Source organism: Lipomyces oligophaga, assembly GCF_038497815.1.
Source record: "Lipomyces oligophaga strain CBS 7107 unplaced genomic scaffold V1516scaffold_6, whole genome shotgun sequence".
Classification (NCBI taxonomy): Eukaryota; Fungi; Ascomycota; class Lipomycetes; order Lipomycetales; family Lipomycetaceae; genus Lipomyces; species [Lipomyces] oligophaga.
Genome location: NW_027117790.1, coordinates 1,171,008 through 1,186,320, shown reverse-complemented (window position 1 = coordinate 1,186,320; position 15,313 = coordinate 1,171,008). Strand labels below are relative to the sequence as shown.

Here is a 15,313-nt window from a genome sequence, read left to right as displayed (position 1 = left end):
GGTATCTGTGAATTGTCTGATCCAAACGCTGGATTCCTAAACTAGATACACATCGAAGAGAAAATTAATTCGGCTTTTTAGCCAGTAATAGCTCCTATAAGATTTTTTCTCTGGTTACGAAGGATATTGACATTTCGTGGCAGTTCCAACTGCGATATTATCGAGACGGTGATCATTTAAGCTGAATTCGTTGAAATTTTGGATTGGGACATTCAAAAGAAACACTCGATTGTAACACTTTTACTTGTTCTGCTTCTTCCATTTCCAATTTTTGCTCAATATTCCTTCAACATTTACATCGCTTCACTGCCAAGTGTTATCCTGCACAACCCTGTCTGATTATAATTTTTGCTCGTGTTCATGGGAAATCTAATGTCGTCAAGCTTTGCGCCTGAATGTAACAATGCTAAAACCAAGTACGACGAGTGCTTCAACGAATGGTATAGTGAAAGTAGGTGGACATAGAATTTTTATATATAAGCGTTTTCTAAATAGCAAGCTGCCTGAAAGAAGATAACTGCGATTTGAGTATGGAGCTACTGCTAACATTTATTTAGAATTCTTGAAAGGCAAAGGAGTATGAACATGGTTGTTATGTCATCATCTCAATATCAATCCGATTAACCTTCTCTGCAGCTCCAGAACGAATGCGAAGATCTATGGGAAGAGTACAAGACTTGCCTAGGAGTATGCTGGACTTTTCTTCATTCTTATGTTTCCATTTCTAATATATTATATTAGGCAGCTCTTACCAAACGAGGAATTAAGAACATGCTTGACAAATCCAGAGAGGATGCACCGTTTGAAGTCGGAGGACGAACAAAGGAAGAGCTAGAAGAGACTCAAACCGGCGCTGCAGATACTACCACCAAAAGATGATCTGATATCTCATCTGACGATTATCTGCAAACTCCTTTCTTGTAAATATACTACTATATATCCTCTGAGAAAATATCTTCATTGCATCTTCTTAAATTCATAATTTTTTTAACTTAATATCTTTATCTACTATCATGCGATTGTTGCTTCCCTAAACATCCACTCCTACAACCTTAGCTATTTCTTGAATTGCAACCATACTCGTAAATTCCAGCGACTTGGAATCAATCAATCCAAGCGAATTCACAAGTCGCTCAAACGAATCCTGAAATCCTACTCCCTGAACAGGAAGTCCTCGAATATGCTTTGGCCACCACATTTTGATTTCTTCCTCTGCTGCAACCGAAACTTCCGGATCATCAAACTCTAGAATGTCCATCTCTCCAGCTCGTTCTCGAGCCTTCATGACCAGTGCAAAATCCAAATAAATCTGCCCTCCAAGCTTCCAGTTCGAAATATGTGTCACATCTTCAAACCGAGAGATTAGCTCTAGAAGCTCATCATATTCCTCAGAAATAACTGCTTTAGGACCTACGATGTTGATCACCACTGAATGGGCATCAATCCATTCATCTGCCTCCAGCAAATAGCGTACCTCATCCAGATACTTCTGATTAGTTCGTGCATGCAATGCCTACAATCACAGTTAAATTGATTTCGTTTCCTTTAGCAACCCGAATCATCTTACCTTAGCCGTCAAAATCATTTTTTTTGGCATATGCAAAACGGAAGAAATGTACTTTTCGGCTAAAGAATCCTCTATCATTTCATCCACATGCCGATTCAGAAGGTCCTGTATTCCTCGTTTACAAATCGCAAAATCACTAACATGCAATAGAACGAATGAAGCTTCCTTCCAGTAACCACAACCTTCCAGCTGTTTCGCAAAATCAGTACATAGACGATCGCCAAATGCGATGATAGAATTATCGCTAAATCCATTTCGAACTTGCTTCACACGACAAAGAACTATATAGAGCTCCCAAGACAGTGAGTAATCAATATTTTGTCTGTTCGCTTCAGAAGTAGCAACCGCTTCTTGAATTGTAAAGTTCCCATCCGAGAACAGCATAAGCAGCCCAAATAAAATTTGCGATACGCGTTCAACCTCTATATCATCGCTGAGAGGCCGAGGGATACCTTGAATTGATTTCGCGGCATCAGCGTATGACAAGACTGCCCTGTCAAGACCATCTTCTTCAAAGACAGAATACCATAAGAAAAGCCCAAAAGCTCGTTTCCAGTCAAGTCCCTCAGAAATACAGATATCAGCTACAACATCTTCATTGAATGACCCAGACACACCTGCAGATATAGCCGTATTGCCTGACATGAGCTCATAAACCTTTCTAATAGAGAGAGGAATCTGAGATAACGTCTTCTTTTCAGTCCAGTCTTGAATCTGACTTCTGATATCACGACGAAACTCTTCGTCTCCACCAATGAGGGGTAGCAATGTTGCTAAATGAAGGTTATTACTACTAACAGCTTCGATACAGGCTTGCTCGATTTGATGACCGGATAGAAAAATGAAAATAGATTCATTCTCAGACCTCTTTTGTAGGTCATCCAAGATACTGGCAGAAACAAGCTTTTCTAAAAAAATTGAAAGGTTTGACTTTCGAATAAGTTGAGTCGCTAGACTTATATCTGCTGCAGGATTCACAAATCCCGGCTCAACGAGCACGTTATCAAATAAAATTTCACCCAATTTCCAGATTGAAGAAATCATTTCAGAATCTTCTTTGGAATAAGCGGAGTGTAAATCTTTGAAAGTAAGATCCTTACTAGGTGAGACAAATGGTAATCCTTCTTCACGAAGTGCAATCTCAGAATGAGAAAGATTAAGATCTAAAAGCCGCAGACCCAACAGAGGATCTGAATTAGCAGAATTATCTTCATCTTGAAGAATAGGCGCGTTGTTTTCTAGCCTTGGCGAAATAACTCCAGCGTGGCTGCGCTTTAAAAATTGTTAGACTTGCATTGGAAATAAGTTCGGCAACACTTACCTCATGAAGACCTCCAAACAACGTCTTGTCCAAGTCCGCAAAGGTAAATCGAAAGGAATCAGTGCTTGATGGAAATGAGACAGGGTTAGAATCCAAAGCAGAGCCTCGAGAAATGTCTTTAGAACTCCAAATACTTTGATTATGACTGGAAAATCGTAACTGATCAAGCCAATCAGAGCCGGTCTCAAATTTGAACTTGAATGGAATAAGATCTGCATCATCAATTAAGCCATCGGAAACATTTCCATCATCAGTTTCATATTCAAAACTGACGTTACGACTCGGCCGATTCATTTGTGCATTGAGCTCGTCATCAGTGTCCAAATATCCCTTTTCTTCATCAGACACAGGTTCCTCCTCAGCATATTCAGGAGCAGAATAAGTCGCTGTAGATTTAGCGATGTCTAAACTTTTCTGATTAAGTAATACTTTGCTAAGAGGTGTCTCTTGCACTGACCACCCACCAGGAAGGGATGGACTGGGAGAACTTTCGTAACCCGTCATCATAGAGACGTTAGATACATCAGGTGTTTCGTGAGCTTGTGGATCCGAAACTTTTTGTACATCAATTTTCATCGGGGAGTAATCAAAAATTTCGGAAACGGTCGGCTGCGCGGAAAATAATGGAACTTCAGGATATTTGACAGGAGCATAATCTAAATTAGCAGTCCCATTATGATTGGGTTCATCATCATCATCGTCCAGTAGGCCCCAGACGCTGAAATGGTCAACGTGAAACACCCAAGTTCCAGATTCCGCAATATAAGTAATGAACTTCGTACCTGGTATACTTTTGAGTCGCTCAATATGGATAGGAATCTGCGGATGATCAACTTCAATGATCGGTAATTTCGTATCTCGAGAAATCGGAAAACACTTCTCAAGAGTTATAGTTCCAGGAACGTTCAGTCCTTTACCAACCGAAGGTTTAGTAGAATCATCGGGATAAACTGTACATGTTTTCTTGCCAAATAAAACATATTGTCCTGGAATTTGTTCAGGATGTGCAAATTCGGAGAGATCCACAAAACCGTCGAAAGTGACTTCGCCATATCCTTTACGTCCAACTTTAAAATTTTCAATTCGAGATAGATCTTTCAGACTCATTTTTGCCAATACTCTATAACCAGGAGAGCTCCAATATCCATCATTGTCGTCAACTTTCTCAGATTCAATAACGCTGGGAACTGTACTGGTCTTTGTCTGAGGCTGAGAAGTCGGATCGGGTGTAGCTATACGTACTGTCTGCGTAACAGACTCGGCAGCTGCTTTGGAATCTTGACTCTCAAGAGCAGAGACTGGTAAATTAGATAGAACTGGAAGCTGCACTGACTTTGTAGACTCCTTCTCGCCCATAGATGAGTCCTTAAACTTTCCCAAATCACTGCCACCAGAAAGAAGCTCAGCTTCAGTGACTCGACGATCAATAACCAATCGTCTAATATCATTACGTGGACTAAAAGTATCAGCAGAAAGAATTGCTTTGTCAGCCAAGCCATCAAACAGTAAACTCTTTGCTAGATTTGGTGAAGATCCTGTGGAACCGACAGACACAGACAGAGATCGAGCGGGAGTAGCTCTTGCCCTAGGAGTTGAAGGAGGCTTAGGAGAAAGCTTAAAAGTAGGCAATAAAGCTGGCTTCTTCTTCTGTGCCGTGGATGAAATGGGTGTTGCGATCGGACCAGGAGTAGCACCATTATATCCCTGTGCATTGAAAAATGGATTAGACCCATATGGATTTTGAGCACCATTAACTTGTAAAGGTGTGGGATTTCCACCAATCCCTCCAGAAATAGAAGAACCAAACAGAGAGCTATTATTCGCTTGCGGCTGACTGCTGAACATAGATCCTGGTTGCTGACTGCCCAATGGACCAGAAGTTGCAGAGGTATTACCGAATAATGAGCCAGGAGCTTGATTCTGATTGGCACCAAAAAGACCAGTCTGCGGTTTAGCACCAAATAGACCAGTACTGGTTGTACTATTCTGTTGATTAGGAGTGGAAGCGAATAGCCCTCCACCAGAATTTTGAGTCGAGGCGGTTCCAAATAAGGAACCGCTTTGATTTGATACAGTATTGGAGGCTGGATTGCCAAACAAACCAGTTCCCGAACCAAATGTATTGGTAGCAGGTTGTTGAGTTGCAGGTTGTCCAAAACCGAAAGCTGGCTTTTGCTGACTCTGCTGACCAAACGCCGGGAGAGTGCTAGCAGCGGAAGTTGAACCAAATCCAGAGCCAAACGTCGGTTTGGCTTGATTGTTATTATTATTCGCACCAAAGCTAAATGCTGAAGTCTGGCCAGGCTGAGACGAAGTCGTAGACCCGAATCCACCAAAAGAATTTGGAGAAGTCCCAGTAGGCTGGCCAAAGGAAGGAGTTGCGCTACTATTCGCCCCGAATAAACCACCAGTTGAATTTGAACCTGTAGATCCAAAAGTAGGAGTCGCCGTAGTTCCAAAGGCAGATGTGGAGCTGGTATTATTGGCGGCTGAGCCAAATCCTCCAAAACCCGACGTTGGAGCTCCAAAGGCAGGCTTGCTTTGAGTGTTATTTTGAGCGCCAAAAGTACTATTCGAGCCAAATGTACTGTTAGTATTCGCCTGGCCAAAAGCAGGAGTTGCAGTGGAACCGAAAGCATTATTAGACGATCCTGCATTTCCAAATAAACCACCACTATTAGAATTTGGAGTAGATCCAAAGAGACCTCCTGTGGCAGGCTTCTGACCAAACAAACCGCCACTAGCCGTATTAGCATTATTGGATCCGAATCCAGAATTAGCTGCTCCAAATGTCGACGACCCATTGGCAGCAGAACCAAAAAGACCACCATTAGTAGCTGTGTTGGATTGCTGACCAAATGTACTAGACTGTCCGAATGAACCTGTTCCAAAGCCTGTAGGTTTTCCAAACGCGGTGGAACCAGAATTGTTTCCAAATCGTCTCCCTTGAGCATAATCCTGTTCCCTTAGCTCCTCGAAGGAAAACTTTTGATATACAGGCATGCAACTAATGCTTTGAAAAACATTAGTTCCATTACTTGTGGGATCCTTTTCCTTAAAAGGATCAAAAGGAACTATAGTACCCTGATTAGTGGCGGGAGTAGATGAAGAGCCAAATCCAAAGCCAGTATTAGCAGCTGCATTATTAGCTGGGGTAGATCCAAAGCCGCCAAAACCAGTGGTCGCCGGCTTGTTGGCAGTTGAGCCAAATAAACCACCTGAAGTGTTAGCAGAATTAGCCTGACCGAAGGGACTAGTCGAAGTTGTGTTGTTCGTAGTACCGAAAGTGCCACCACCTCCAAACGGCGATGAATTATTGGAAGTTGATTGACCGAACAGGCCCGAGCCAGTTGTAGTACTTGAGGAGCCAAAACCACCAGTTGTATTCCCAAAAGCAGGTCGGCTGGCATTGCCAAATCCACCGAAACCAGGAGATTGCTGATTATTACTGGTTTGACCAAAGAGACCAGTCCCGCCGCTGCTTGCTGATCCAAACGTGTTCGACGTCTGCCCAAATCCTTGTAATATGTCAGGACACCATCTCTAGAACTTGCTTCAAAGTCAAAGAAACATACCAGAAGCAGTAGAATTATTGCTAGTAGCACCAAAAGGGCTAGTTGAATTGTTACTATTTCCCCCAAAGAGCGATGATTGATTATTGTTGTTAGAGTTGTTAAACCCGCCGAACGCGGATCCCGACCCCGAGTTCTGTCCAAACATCGCCAATTAAACACCAACTGAGTCTATCAGCAGATAATTGACAGAAAACTCACGAAGAACAAAAGTAACCGACCAAACTAGAAAAGATTGAACGTGATCGAAAATATTCGACTAGCCATTTGGCAAGAGCGCAGAATATAGACTACATTAAATGCATAATGTTTTCGCGTTTATGTCAACGCAAACACTTCAGACTTAAGTGCATAAATGCGGTATGTTATGGGAGGTATTTCAACGCGCTTGCTGGCGCTAGACGCGTTCTCCCAATCGCGTCGACAAAGTCACTCGGATCTGTGAATTTTGATGTATGATAAATCCTACTTTGGATCTCTTTAGTTCTGCTAACTTATATCACCTCTGTTCTATCACATGTTGAAATTATGAAATCAATCTGGAAACGGCCCGGGACTTCTATGTCGGCGGATCGCTCGCAAAATATTAGGCAGAGTTCAACTCGCTCGACCACGGTACAGCGCGGAGTAGGCAATTCTCGCAAGCATTTCGACACTGCAGGATGGAATCCTTCCGTAGATGCTCTTTCTACAAAAGATAGAAGCACTTTGTCAAGTATAGAGCAGGAAATCGACGTTAAGATGGGATTTGATACATATGATGTTGGCCCTTCTCGAATAGGTTGGTTAATCAATATGCACAGTGTAAGCCTTACGTTTTCGTTGGCTCGCTCTCGGAGTATCTGACTCTCGTAGACCGTGATCGATGAGGCAGAAGGCGATAATGCTTTGGCGGCCGTCAACTATTACTTTTTGGATGAAAATGGTGATAATTTTAAAGTCAGCATGAAGTTTGATCCCTACTTTCTAATCGGCTGTCGGGTAAATCCACTTGTTTCTTCTTGTTAGTTGCCGAAGCTAAAAATTTCTAGGCTGGTAAAGAGGCTGACGTCGAAGAGTATTTGCGTCGAAAATATGAAGGTCTGATCAAAAAGACTGTTCAGATTGTCAAAGATGATCTTTCAATGGTGCGAGTGGTGATGAAATTGTTTGCTACTATCTGGCTGACTAGCCTTTAGCCAAATCATTTAGTTGGCAATCGAAGCGTGTTTATAAAACTACTCTTTACCAACGTCAGCAACTTACTTGCGGTTCGTCGTGAACTTTTGCCTCTGGTTGAGAAGAATCGCAAATTGTTGGATGCTATGGACGTCTATGCAGACACTCTCGCGTATGTAGGAATCGATTGACGTATACGCAGAACTGACTCCATTTCTAGCGGAGACATTGAATATGACAATGATTTTACAGAGCTTTCACTCAACCAAAGGATTTCAAGAGATGTAGACGTAACAGACTACATATCTGATATCAGAGAATATGATGTTCCGTACCATGTGCGAGTAGCTATTGATGCAGGTATGATATCTTTAAAATTTTTTCAAGCTCTGATACTAAATTCGCAAGATATTCGAATCGGAAAGTGGTATACAGTTGAGGCAGTGCATGGCGACATTCTAATTACGGAGATGCCAGAACGTTTAACTCGACCTGATCCTGTGATTCTTGCATTTGACATAGAAACGACGAAACTTCCACTTAAATTCCCAGATGTTCAGATTGATCAAATTATGATGATTTCTTATATGATCGATGGAAATGTAACTACACATATCGACGCTAATTAGATTTCTGCTGATCCTTTTAGGGCTTCTTGATAACGAATAGAGAGATAGTGTCACAAGACATAGAGGATTTTGAATATACGCCCAAGCCTGAGCTAGAAGGGATATTTACTATATTTAATGAGAAGGATGAAAAAGCTCTAATTGAGCGGTTCTTTGAACATGTGCAAGGAGCTAAGCCCACTGTTATTGTTACCTACAATGGTGACTTTTTCGATTGGCCTTTTGTTGAAGGACGTGCGAGAGTCCACGGTATAGACATGTATCGTGAAATTGGATTTCAAAAAGATAGCGAAGAGGAATACAAATCTTCCTACTGCTGTCATATGGATGCCTTTCGATGGGTAAAACGCGATAGTTATCTTCCCCAGGGGAGCCAGGGTTTGAAAGCTGTTACAACTGCAAAAATGGGATATGATCCTATTGAGCTAGATCCAGAACTGATGACTAGGTAAGACCACGAAAGAATCATTAAAGAGTTTAAAGCTAAACTTGCCAGATACGCTGTGGAACGTCCTCAAACACTATCTGAGTACTCAGTTTCAGATGCTGTTGCGACTTACTATCTATATATGAAATATGTTCACCCATTCATCTTTTCGCTTTGCAATATTCTCCCTCTAAATCCAGATGAAGTGCTTAGGAAGGGAACAGGAACGTTGTGCGAGATGCTACTCATGGTTTGTACTACTTATGAGTTCTGAAATTGGAAAACACTTTCATTAACTCTATTTCTAGGTCGAAGCATACCGTGGGGAAATTGTACTGCCCAACAAACATAAGGAGGCTGAAGAGCGATTTCATGATGGCCATCTAGTAGAAAGTGAAACATATGTAGGCGGTCATGTTGAAAGTTTGGAGGCTGGAGTCTTCCGAAGTGATATTCCTGCAGACTTCCGCGTCGACGAGAAGACCGTTGACAGAGTGAGTATTTGCTGTGCAGAAACATTATAGCTACTTACCTTGACTTAGTTATTATCAGAGCTCAGCAGGGCTTTGAAATTTTTCATTGAGGTTGAGTCTAAAAAATGCGTTGAGGATGTAGTAAACTATGACGAGGTAGGCACTCTAAATAACCCTTCTGAGTCAGAATTAACTGTATCAAGGTCTATACACAAATTTATAAGCAGCTAAGTGATATCAAAGAGAACCCTCGTCGAAGTGAATGCCCTTTGATTTATCACCTTGATGTTTCGTCAATGTATCCAAATATCATGATCACCAATCGTCTTCAGCCCGATTCTATGATATCTGAAGCTGATTGTGCTACCTGCGATTTCAATCGACCAGGAAAATCTTGCGATCGCAGATTACCTTGGATGTGGCGAGGTGAATACTTTCCTGCAAAGAAAGATGAATACAACATGATTAAGCGACAGTTACAGAATGAGTCCTTCCCTTCAAAGGTGGTGAATCAGCCTGCCAAAAGTTTCGATGATTTGCCTATGGTGGAACAAAATGCTCTAATCAAAAAGCGCATATCCGAATATTCAAAAAAGGTGTATCATCGACTCAAGGAGACTAAACTGATTGAGAAGGAAGCAATAATCTGTCAGCGAGAAAATCCATTTTATGCCGATACAGTGCGAGCATTCCGTGATCGTCGATATGACTTCAAAAACAAGCAGAAACTGTGGAAACGCAATTTGGAGCAAATAGTGAAAGGCGACACCGCAAGCCGAGAAGAAGCTCAGAAAATGATTATTCTATACGACTCCATGCAACTTGCTCATAAAGTCATTCTCAATTCATTTTATGGTTATGTAATGAGGAAAGGATCTCGCTGGTATTCTATGGAAATGGCTGGTGTCACTTGCTTGACAGGGGCGACTATTATCCAAATGGCTCGGGAATTAGTCGAAAATATTGGTCGTCCACTAGAATTGGATACTGACGGTATTTGGTGTATTTTGCCTAAGAGTTTTCCGGAGAATTTTTCTCTCAAGCTAAAGGATGGGAAAAAGTTGTCTTTATCTTATCCTTGCGTCATGTTGAATCATCTTGTTCATGACCGTTTTACAAATCATCAATATCAGACACTTGAGAATCCTATGTTGATGAAGTATAACGTTCACAGTGAGAATTCGATTTTTTTTGAAGTAGACGGTCCCTATCGCGCCATGATTCTGCCAGCTTCTAAAGAAGAAGACAAAAATTTAAAAAAGAGATATGCAGTGTTCAACAATGACGGATCACTTGCTGAATTGAAGGGATTTGAAGTAAAGCGACGTGGCGAGCTCCGTCTTATCAAGATTTTTCAGAGTCAGATTTTCAAAGTGTTTCTTGAAGGTCAAACGTTGGAAGAATGCTATGCCCAAGTAGCAAAAGTATCCAATCGTTGGTTGGATGTTTTAGACTCTAAAGGTATGATGCTGGCTGATGACGAACTGATTGAACTGATTTGCGAAAACCGGAGTATGTCGCGTGCCTTAGAGGAGTACGGTCGTCAGAAATCAGCTTCCATCTCAACTGCTCGCAGACTTGCGGAATTTCTCGGCGACCAGATGGTCAAAGATAAAGGTTTAGCATGCAAGTACATTATTTCTGAGCATCCTAGATCCGCTCCTGTCACTGAACGAGCAATTCCAGTTGCTATATTTTCTGCAGAAGAGTCTGTGAAAAGCCATTTTTTGCGTCGATGGCTTAAAGATACTTCATTGACAGATTTTGATCCTCGAGGTATCATTGACTGGGACTATTATCGGGAACGACTTGGCTCAGTTATTCAGAAAATTATAACTATTCCCGCAGCGCTGCAACATGTTCCGAATCCTGTACCACGAGTTCGACATCCTGACTGGCTGCATCGACGGCTTGCGCGGTTAGAAAGTGGAGCACAATCATCGATTGACTCGTTTAAGACTGCGTTTAAACCTATGGCAGATGTGACCAATCGACTTAATCAAACTCAATTGGATGATATCGAAGATATTGGGTTTAAGAGTAAGCCATCTCTAGCTAGAGGGACACTAGCAAAAGTTGCAATGAAGCGACGGCGTCAACAGGCTGAAAGCTTGACCGAAAATATTGAAGATATGTTTGCTTCTCTTCCTGCTGAGATGCCGGATGTGAGCAAGGACTATCGAGGATGGCTCAGATATGAAAAGCAAAAATGGAAAATACAACAACAGGCATTACAACGCAGACATCATTTGTTTGGGAAAGCGAATGTACGATCTTCAATTTCTAATGACTCTCAATTTTTCAAAAGTCATGTTGAGACTACATATAATCGACAGTGGCATATACTTCGTATTTCAAATTCGGATATTCCTGGTGAACTGAGAGTGTGGTTGCGAATTGCTGATAGAAATCAAGTTGTGAAAATCAGAACCAAGAGAAAGATATATGTTGATTTTAAGGACCATGATATTCCAAGTCTTGAAATTCCAGATATGATTGTCGAAAAAGTCAGTCACATACTCCCTAACGGCAACCATTCCAACAATCTGTTCAGATTGACCATGTCTGAAGAAGCATACCAACAGGAGCAATCGAAGGTAGCTAGCATGTTCAATCATCCTGGAATTTTGGCCGTTTACGAGAGCAATGTCGATTTGGTTTCTCGGACGATATTAGATTTAGGTCACTCCTGTCAATTAGATATGACTCAGCCCGGAATTCTTGGACGAGGACTTGAATCTGGATTCGATATGTCATCTCTGATTAAGTGTGATGGTGGGTCAAATTACTTGAAAGGCAGCAACATGAAATATGTCGTCATATATCATAGTATTAGCGGAGATAGACATGCCTATGCAATTTTTTCCACAGCTGATAACATAGCCGAAATTTATATATTTGAATCAAATGCCAAGCAGCAACAACAGTTACCTAGAATGGATCCCATATATGAGACCGAATACCAGAATATGCTTAACAGCGGACAGCTAGAAGGAAATCTGTTTGAAATTCCGAGCAAACTCGAGTTTCACGTTACTCACGAATCATCTCTCAGGAAAGTGAAACGAGCGGTTTCTTCCAGTATTACCAAGCGTACGTCGTCAGCTGAAGGTCAAGTGATTCTTGCAGTAATTAGCTGCCGTCCTCAATCTATCGAAAAAGATTTTGCCGTTGTACGCGATCTTCCAATTCTAGAATTTACTACATCTGGCGCTGAAAACTCTTTTCCTGTGCTTGGATGGCAGCTTCCGTTAGCTCGACGGACGGTTTTACAATATTTGAGGCTTGGGACACGAATTAAAAAGCTCTTGAACACGGCGCGGTATTCGAATATTCCAATTTGCAATCTGCGTTCAGATGATATGAGGCTAGTGATAGATGTTCAATATGCACGAAAATTGCAGGAAGCGAATGTCATCTTATGGTGGTCGCCCACACCTGTAGCAGATGTTGGAGGTGCAGAGAAGGATAGACCCTTATTATTGACTGAAAATTTGGATATGCCGATAATAAATAGTCCGAGCTCTTACGACAATGTCTGCGTCGAGATATCAGTTCAAAATCTGACCATCAACACAGTTTTGACTTCAGCTCTGATCAACGAAACCGAAGGCTCATTTACGACAAGCGGTGACGCATCAGGATCCTTTTCATTTACAGAAAACGCATCATCTGCTGCTGCAATTTCTGTATTACAGGATTTGGTGAAGCAATGGTGGGAAGAAGCCATGGCACAGAACGCGAATGCAGATCTGATGGTGAACTCGTTCGTGCAGTGGGTTTCATCTGGAGACTCGTATTTGTACGATCCAATTTTGCAATATCATGTGCGGAATTTGTCGCGAAAAGCATTTTTACAATTATTGGCTGAATTCCGACGAGTTGGATCACGGATCATTTATGCTCGACAGGACAAGCTAGTGATTGAGACCAGTAAGGCAGTAGTTGCAAACGCATATGCATATGCGCAATATATAGTGAAGGGGATTCGAGCAAAGCCATTATTTAATTTTATTGAGATGAAGATTACAAAGTACTGGGATTATCTGTTATGGATGGACGATGTAAATTATGGAGGTTTCAGCTGTACAGAAGTAATCGACGAGAAAGATCAAATGTTTTCGCTGGCAATGAACTGGCATATAAGATCGTTTCTCCCTGAGATTCTCCAGCGAGAGTTTTCGACGTGGGTTGAAGATTTTTTGAGAAGACTTCATACAGCCAAGGCAGTGACTGGGATGCCTACACCGTCTTCAACACCAAGAGCGACACAATTGCGAGCCAAACAGACGGATGAAGAATACTTCGGTAAAGGAACGGTTAAGAGTATGAAGCAGTCATTACATAAGCGTATTGTGCAACTATGTCGACGACAATCAGATTCATACACGAATGAACTTGCAGCGGCAGAATTCGAGTTTCCTGTACAACCTGGGTCACAATTGAATCTGATCAATCCTACACTCGAGCTTGTGAAGTCACTCACAGCAGTGTTTAGTCTCGCTCGTGGAATGACGCTTGAAGTTCGACTAGTGCGTCGGGATTTGCTTTCGATTTTCGAGATCAAGGAGTTTAGTGACGATGGCTTGTTTAAAAATCCGAGTGCATCCCTTGGATTAGCTTTTGTATGCTCTACCTGTTCACTTGAAAGTGAACTTGACTTCTGTCGCGATGAATCACTGATCCCCGAGACGTCTGGGGGAGCGAAAAGCAAGCCTTGGCGATGTAAACATTGCGAACATGAAATTGATCAACTTGAGATTGAAGAGCAAATGCTAGGTAACCTTCAAGCAATGCTTATTTCTTTTCAGTTGCAGGACATTCGATGCGGGAAATGCCGGCAGATGAAGTCTGATTATTTATCTGAACATTGCCCTTGTTCTGGAGAATGGGAACTTTCAATTTCGAAAAAAGAATTAATTCAGAAGTTGCAAATCTATACGAAAGTCGGGCAGTACTATGGACTACAGATGGTTAACAACATGATCAGCGGAATCGTCCTGCCAAATGCGCAAGTGTAGGAAGAATGCAAGGATATTGTATATTAAGGCATCAAAGTTACATACTGAGTGGCAGTTATATATTCCAATTATTATGTTAACGTATATTTCTTTTCCTTGCACGATCTTTGTAATTCTATCTATGCACAAACATTTTTGAAACCGAGAGGCTTCCGAGGGCCAAACCAAAAAAAAAATAAACTCCATTTCGAATCGGACTGGCCGACTCTACATATCTATATAGCGACTTCAACTAAAAAACACTGCTCTTGGATCTCGTGGCAGGCCATCCGAGCCTATGTTATTCCGTTCTAGCACTCGCGTGGTGTAGATAGCTCTAGCCTCGTCGAAACCAACGTTCTGTTCGTGCATTATATTCTGGACTTCTAGTTTCGAATCTTCCTCGAGACCTGACCGAATATCGCCTGAACCAATGTTAGAAGATAGACTAAAGTTATCCGAGGAGAGACCAGATTCTAGATCATCCTGGAACGTCGTCGATCCTGTAAGGCCGGAACTACTAGTCGAAAATCTCGTCGATCGAAGCGAACTTGAATCGGCCGATATCGGCAGCAAACTCGCATGCGGTAGATCTCCTGTCGCGGAATTACCAGGAAGATACCCTGCCGATGCGCGTCCTCGGAGTCGTGATGAAATAGGAACCAATCGATTATAAATAGGGAAGTTTGATCGGGCATAGGATTCTGAATAAAATATCGTTAAATCAATGAACACTAGAAACCAGCCAGAGAAACACACCCCATTGCCGTCGAGTGGCATACAAAGCGACTGCAATAAACACACAAAAAAAAACAAACCATGAGGCCATAGTCGAGTAATCCATCCTTTCAAAACTTGTAATCGCTCGTCGAAGGTCCAACAAGTTCCGCTCAAACAAAATTATCTCTACTCCCTGTTTTCACGAGAGAGCCGACACAATCAGCTGCCCTTTTACTGTCGTTTATTTGAAATAAGTGACAATTCTTTATAAGACGTGACCACAGGTTGAGTACTCAATGTATGGTAAAAGCCTACTTAGAAACCAGAAAGGAGTAACCGATTCGAACCGATGACAAGTAGTTCCTACGTAATCAGGACTCGACTTCCACCACGTGATGATATCCAAACGTGACGTCAGCGAACCGGGCCAGGGAAATGTCAATCCT

At 41.9% G+C, this 15,313-nt stretch overlaps 4 protein-coding genes across 4 annotated transcripts; 2 read left to right on the top strand and 2 right to left on the bottom strand.

Moving 5' to 3' along the window:
- Positions 1-63: 63 nt before the first annotated feature.
- Positions 64-1,035, top strand: V1516DRAFT_679254 (uncharacterized protein). The gene is made up of 4 exons (XM_066922879.1): positions 64-451; positions 558-577; positions 637-687; positions 742-1,035. Exons 1-4 carry the CDS (start codon positions 361-363, stop codon positions 877-879), a joined length of 300 nt encoding a protein of 99 aa, XP_066776447.1. The 5' UTR covers positions 64-360; the 3' UTR covers positions 880-1,035.
- Positions 746-6,756, bottom strand: V1516DRAFT_713328 (nuclear protein 96-domain-containing protein). Its single transcript, XM_066924308.1, has 4 exons — positions 6,464-6,756; positions 2,889-6,406; positions 1,568-2,839; positions 746-1,513 (listed from the first exon to the last, which is right to left on the bottom strand). Exons 1-4 carry the CDS (start codon positions 6,606-6,608, stop codon positions 1,031-1,033), a joined length of 5,418 nt encoding a protein of 1,805 aa, XP_066776446.1. The 5' UTR covers positions 6,609-6,756; the 3' UTR covers positions 746-1,030.
- A 143-nt stretch (positions 6,757-6,899) lies between these two features.
- On the top strand, positions 6,900-14,557 carry V1516DRAFT_679244 (uncharacterized protein). The gene is made up of 11 exons (XM_066922878.1): positions 6,900-7,264; positions 7,316-7,441; positions 7,492-7,587; positions 7,639-7,790; positions 7,839-7,978; positions 8,027-8,220; positions 8,268-8,695; positions 8,744-8,924; positions 8,983-9,168; positions 9,217-9,303; positions 9,351-14,557. Exons 1-11 carry the CDS (start codon positions 6,989-6,991, stop codon positions 14,166-14,168), a joined length of 6,684 nt encoding a protein of 2,227 aa, XP_066776445.1. The 5' UTR covers positions 6,900-6,988; the 3' UTR covers positions 14,169-14,557.
- Positions 14,177-15,253, bottom strand: V1516DRAFT_641048 (uncharacterized protein). The gene is made up of 2 exons (XM_066920103.1): positions 14,907-15,253; positions 14,177-14,851 (listed from the first exon to the last, which is right to left on the bottom strand). Exons 1-2 carry the CDS (start codon positions 14,989-14,991, stop codon positions 14,397-14,399), a joined length of 540 nt encoding a protein of 179 aa, XP_066776444.1. The 5' UTR covers positions 14,992-15,253; the 3' UTR covers positions 14,177-14,396.
- Between the last annotated feature and the right edge of the window lie 60 nt (positions 15,254-15,313).

Coding starts and splice junctions, on each gene's coding strand:
- V1516DRAFT_641048 (XM_066920103.1), bottom strand. CDS start 14,991: ATGGATTACTCGACTATGGCCTCATGGTTTGTTTTTTTTTGTGTGTTT. Junction 14,852..14,906: donor TGCCACTCGACGGCAATGGG/GTGTGTTTCTCT, acceptor TATTTTATTCAG/AATCCTATGCCCGATCAAAC.
- V1516DRAFT_679244 (XM_066922878.1), top strand. CDS start 6,989: ATGAAATCAATCTGGAAACGGCCCGGGACTTCTATGTCGGCGGATCGC. Junction 7,588..7,638: donor TCAAAGATGATCTTTCAATG/GTGCGAGTGGTG, acceptor ACTAGCCTTTAG/CCAAATCATTTAGTTGGCAA. Junction 7,791..7,838: donor GTCTATGCAGACACTCTCGC/GTATGTAGGAAT, acceptor CTCCATTTCTAG/CGGAGACATTGAATATGACA.
- V1516DRAFT_679254 (XM_066922879.1), top strand. CDS start 361: ATGGGAAATCTAATGTCGTCAAGCTTTGCGCCTGAATGTAACAATGCT. Junction 578..636: donor AATTCTTGAAAGGCAAAGGA/GTATGAACATGG, acceptor CCTTCTCTGCAG/CTCCAGAACGAATGCGAAGA. Junction 688..741: donor AGTACAAGACTTGCCTAGGA/GTATGCTGGACT, acceptor ATATTATATTAG/GCAGCTCTTACCAAACGAGG.
- V1516DRAFT_713328 (XM_066924308.1), bottom strand. CDS start 6,608: ATGTTTGGACAGAACTCGGGGTCGGGATCCGCGTTCGGCGGGTTTAAC. Junction 2,840..2,888: donor TGTTTGGAGGTCTTCATGAG/GTAAGTGTTGCC, acceptor CAATTTTTAAAG/CGCAGCCACGCTGGAGTTAT. Junction 1,514..1,567: donor AAATGATTTTGACGGCTAAG/GTAAGATGATTC, acceptor CTGTGATTGTAG/GCATTGCATGCACGAACTAA.